The sequence below is a fragment of the Macrobrachium nipponense genome, chromosome 7 (assembly GCF_015104395.2).
Source record: "Macrobrachium nipponense isolate FS-2020 chromosome 7, ASM1510439v2, whole genome shotgun sequence".
NCBI lineage: Eukaryota > Metazoa > Arthropoda > Malacostraca > Decapoda > Palaemonidae > Macrobrachium > Macrobrachium nipponense.
In genome coordinates, this window is record NC_061109.1 from 16,951,034 (window position 1) to 16,956,033 (window position 5,000).

Below are 5,000 nucleotides of genomic sequence, written 5' to 3' on the forward strand. Positions count from 1 at the left end.
AAGGACCAACGCTTAGAGGGGGCGTGGTCAAAAACGTTTAGGCCTCGAGTGAAAATCATACTTGCACGAGATCAAGCAAAGGACCAGGTTGCTCAAGGGACTTTCGTGGCCTTTCCAGCTACTCTCATATTCGTTTCTGCCATCCATTCAGATTCCGCCTCCTCCTGATTACTACAACACTCAGCCTACAATCGCTTTTCTTCACGCTGGAACCTGGATGGCGGGCAGCGGCGGCGACGGCCTCTTCCAGCCAGATTACCTCCTGGAATCAGATGTCTGCGTCATCACAGTCAACCACAGACTTGGACCTTTTGGTAAGACTGTCTTCCACCTTTGCCATTTGAACGATTGTTTGATAAAACATAGAATAATTCGGTTATTTAATGTATATGCCATTTAAATTACGAACAACAATGATTTCTTGGTCTTCTTAGATGGTTTTTGTTTACTATAATAGATTCACATCCACCGTACGTCTAATGTCTAAGCCAATCCCTTCTGGAAACTCAGTCTCTCTCGAGAGTTCACATGTTCCACCTCTCCTGAGGAATACTTTTGAAAAAAAATATTCCTCAGGAGAGGTGGAACATACGCCCTGCCTATGTGAATTCTTGAGAGAGACTGAGAGTTTCCAGCCCTGTGATTGACTTATCAAGTGTCAATCAGGAGCGTCGTAAGGGACTGGCTTAGCCATCAAATGCACGGTTGATGTGAATCTACTATAGTATTGGTTAGCATTGCTAATCCAAAATCTCAATAGCCAAATAATTAATTATGTAAAGAAATATAATCTCTAGATAAATATTGGCCGGGAAAAATAGCATAGACGAGGAAAGGGAGCGTGAGCCAGATACTTTATTTATATATATATATATATATATATATATATATATATATATATTATATATATATATAAACTTAACACATACACAGTTGTTCTGTGCAATAGTAGGCTTACAATTACTAAAAGAACTTCATTCAAACTGGATATCTATCAGTTATTTATTTAAAAGATACAAGGCTTCAAGGACAACCAGTCCTCATTATCAAGTCATGAAATGACCGAATGGGTTGGCTATCTGTAGTTATATAAGTGTGGTGGCATCTTGATCGTTTAATTACCCATCTCCTGTTTGGCCGGCATCTTCGTGCCGCCTGGTTCCTGGTTCCTAAGCGCTCACTCCACGAACACAGTCGCGTGCACCTTACACAATTCTCATGAGGTGCAGAGCTTTATTCCCTTGTTTACATTAATTCTACTCGTATTTAGTTTTACTTTACTTTACAGTACTTCAAAATGTTAATGCTTGTCCGTTAACCATATTCAGCAACAATAACCCTGGGAATCTTTTCTTCTTCTTCTGGGTATTCTGCTTTCTCGCGGTTATATCAGAAGTCGTCTTCCGATATTTATTGATAGTCTTCCTCTAGATATAAGACTGTGCTTTTCTTCAACGCTTGAGATTTATAAGTTCAGGTGCATAGAAGCGTTTCCAAATAATACATTTTATTGCGCTATAGTTGCTTCACATTACTACCTTCTTTCAAAGTTTGTGAATGTGGAGTTGCCTTGTAGGGCGAACAAATTGTATCTAACCCTGAATATAAAAATCAAATTGTTAAATATCTGAGGTATAGGTACCTGCTCCTAAATTGGAGAATTAAGATGACATAAAACTTTCATGGAAATATACCTTCAGAAAATACTGCGATGCTCATGACAATAGACAAAAACCGAATGTGCAGAAAAGCAAAAATAATGTGGAGATTCATATTTTAATTTTCGTCGCGTTTCGATTCGAAACCCCGTCTTATTCTCAGTTCAAGCGACTTCGAGCCATCGTTGCCAAAGACCTCAAAATAACACTGCAACGATGTTTGTGACTCCACAGTCGGAAAATCATTTTCATTTAACAGTCTGCCAACTGACTATTCAAGTACGATCATGAAAGACATTTCCTTATTGCTAGCGAATCAAAACCTAGACGTAAATCCTCCTCACAACACTGAACTGAATCTTTTCGGACTATTGAAATATGATTTTTTTTTTTTTTACTGATTTTTACGCGAATTTCCTTGAAATGCATCCCCAAAATCAAACCCAGGTTTCCTGTCAACTGAAGATCCAGAGGCCCCTGGAAACTATGGTCTAATGGACCAAATCATGGCACTGGAATGGATACACGAAAACGGTCGTTATTTTGGCTGCATGAACGATTCCGTAACTGTTATGGGATCCGGAGCCGGAGGTATTAGCGCCAACCTCCTGATGCTGTCGCCGAAGACGAGAGGGGCTGCCTACCATCCCGATGATCACGGTGAGCAAAGCCTAATGTTGTCTCTTCCTTTAGTACGAAGAAGTAGTACTACTGTTTGGCCGTACTGGTGTACAAATACCTATATAAATATGTTTCATAGAGCTTCGCCAGCCTTTTTACAATTAACATTTTTTCTTTATGCTTTGTTAGCCTTGTTGCACAAAGCTATTTCTCACAGTGGTACAGCTTACAGCCCACACGCTATTTCCAAGGATGCTAAGGTACAAGCTTTAAAACTGAGCAAAGTAGTTGGGTGTCCCACGGCAACATCGAAGGAGTTGATGTCCTGTCTCAAAATGACCTCCCCTGACAAGATTGTGGAAGCTATACCATCTCTCTATGTAAGTACCCTTCGTGTGGCTGTAAGAGTTCCCCTTTTGTGTGATTATACGAATAACAAACGCGAGAGAGAAATGTAAGAGAAATGTGGCCACGGTCTAGGTTTATACCTAGACCGTGGTTGTGGTGCAGTCGACACGATCTTTTACTCAAGCATGATGCAAGCAAGCAAGCCCTGCATATGAATACGATGATGCATGAATTGACAAAATAGACATATTTGACGACTTCCAATATCAAGGACTTGCGACATGGTCATGGGAAGAGGATGAAGCCCTATCGTTTTGAAATAGAAAACCGGATATGGCCATGTGATAGGGAATTAGTAGTGATTCGCAGTTGAACTTCCCTCTAAACAAAATTTTGTTGATAAGCTTCTCTCAATAATTTCACTGTCGTATCACGGGATAAATTATTTATTATTAATGACATAAATGAAATCAGACCTTACCTTGTATATACATCCAGCATAACTCTTCTTCTTGCTTATCATATTGATGCTTCTTTGTCAGCTTTGGGACGATGAACCTCTGCCTTTCGCACCGGTTGTGGACAAATGGCAGGGACCGGATGCAGTCATACCAGACGAACCTCACCACCTCATCAAGCATCGAGAATTCCTCCAAGTTCCTTGGCTTGTTGGCACTAACAAGGATGACGGCGCCTTCAGAGTGCAGGGTCAGTTGTCGATAGTGACAGTCAAAATGAGTTTTAACTGTAGGCATCGATGGAGCTTTCTTTGATTCAGTTCGTAACAAACTATAAGACTATTTTAGTTCTACAGAAAGGGAAGTGAGTCACAAGAAAGATTTCTGTGCCTGATGGCGACTTCACAAAGCACCTCTGCTAACTTGGCGAAAATGTTATGGAAACTTAAACACTCAATTTCTACAACCAATTAGCCTCGTATTCATCTTATCTTTATTCTCCTCTTTCCCCAGATATTTTGAAGGACTCTGTCCTCACGGAGCAGCTTAATACGCACTGGGATAAATATGGCCCTATTTTGCTGGACCTTGACGAGACTTCGTGCAAGGACCCCGTAGAAGTATCGAAGACCATCCGAAAATATTACTTGGGGAAAAAGAAATTCGGTTACGAATCTTCAAAATCGTTTGTGGAGGTAGTACTACAATGCCAGATTTTGACCACTATATGAAAATACAACTATACATCATTCTTCTTCCTAACGATATTATTATTATTATTATTATTATTATTATTATTATTATTATTATTATTATTATTATTATTATTATTATTATTATTCTACAGATGATGACGGATCGCTTCTTCTTGTACCCAACGGATCACGCTACCAAAGATTACGCCAGGTATCTAAAGAGCTATCAGACTTATCGGTACGAACTCGTCTACAGCGGACGAAAGTCGTTCTTGGACCTGTTGCATCAGGAGAATCCTCACGAAACAGTCGCCTCCATGTTAGGTGAGAGAGTAGAACCTCCGAGCATCTGATTAATAAGATTCCCTGGTTGATGCTTTTCAAAGTATTTTTGTTGGTTTCGCTTTTTCATGGAAGCCAGGTTTCAGGGAAGTTTGCAATGACCAAAATTGAATGTTCCCCATATAGGCCTAACAGTAATTACTGGTACTACTGCATTTTTTTCTTTTATATAGGATGAGAATGATAAACGCGCAGAAAATTGTCCTTTGAGTAAGAGAACGGCTGAAAGGAAAATTGTTTCCTTCAGCTTTGAAGCTAATCACCGAAATTTTTCAAATGTGGAAAAAGTTTCTTGCGTCTAAAGTGCTGTTTATTGTAGTAAATTGTAGAAACGATTTATGAGTGTGCAGTTGGTGGTGGTGTTTTCTCATTTGCCTTACTTGTTCTGGATTCCTGCGTCTGAAGTGCTGTTTATTGCGGCAAATTGTAAAAACAAATGATGAGTGTGCAGTAGGTGGTGGCGTTTTCATTTACCTTACTTGATCTGGATTACTAATCGTTCGTATTTTCCACGCACAAACAGGGTCTGCTGTCTCTAACCCAAGGTTCCAGAACAGCCGGGATTCCCATGGCTGGGGCGTTAGCTTTCTAGACGAGCTGCTCTTTCTGTTCCCGTCCAGCAAGTTGGATTTTGTTTATAAACAGGACTTCAAAGCAGACTCGGCTTCTCAAGTCTCGACGCACATGTTGATGCTGTGGAGTAATTTCGTGAAAGGAAGGTGAGGAACGCGGCCCATTATGTTATCGAGATTCAACTGACATTGGCTATCTTCACTGGCTATTCTCAGGGAATAAGAATAAAAGAGATGGCAGTTCATGACTTTACCGATGAGATTGTAGTTAACCAGAGTTGTTCTCATCTTCGTGAATGTCCCATT

The 5,000-nt window shown here is 40.1% G+C and overlaps 1 protein-coding gene across 1 annotated transcript in view; it reads left to right on the top strand.

Moving 5' to 3' along the window:
• The window catches only part of LOC135217749 (esterase-6-like), an 8,375-nt gene that overhangs the window by 2,472 nt on the left and 903 nt on the right, over positions 1-5,000 (top strand). The window contains exons 4-10 of the mRNA XM_064253758.1: positions 152-314; positions 2,106-2,318; positions 2,469-2,659; positions 3,170-3,335; positions 3,599-3,780; positions 3,933-4,104; positions 4,646-4,841. Of these exons, the coding sequence (XP_064109828.1) occupies positions 152-314; positions 2,106-2,318; positions 2,469-2,659; positions 3,170-3,335; positions 3,599-3,780; positions 3,933-4,104; positions 4,646-4,841 (1,283 nt within the window). The remainder of the gene's footprint in view (positions 1-151; positions 315-2,105; positions 2,319-2,468; positions 2,660-3,169; positions 3,336-3,598; positions 3,781-3,932; positions 4,105-4,645; positions 4,842-5,000) is intronic.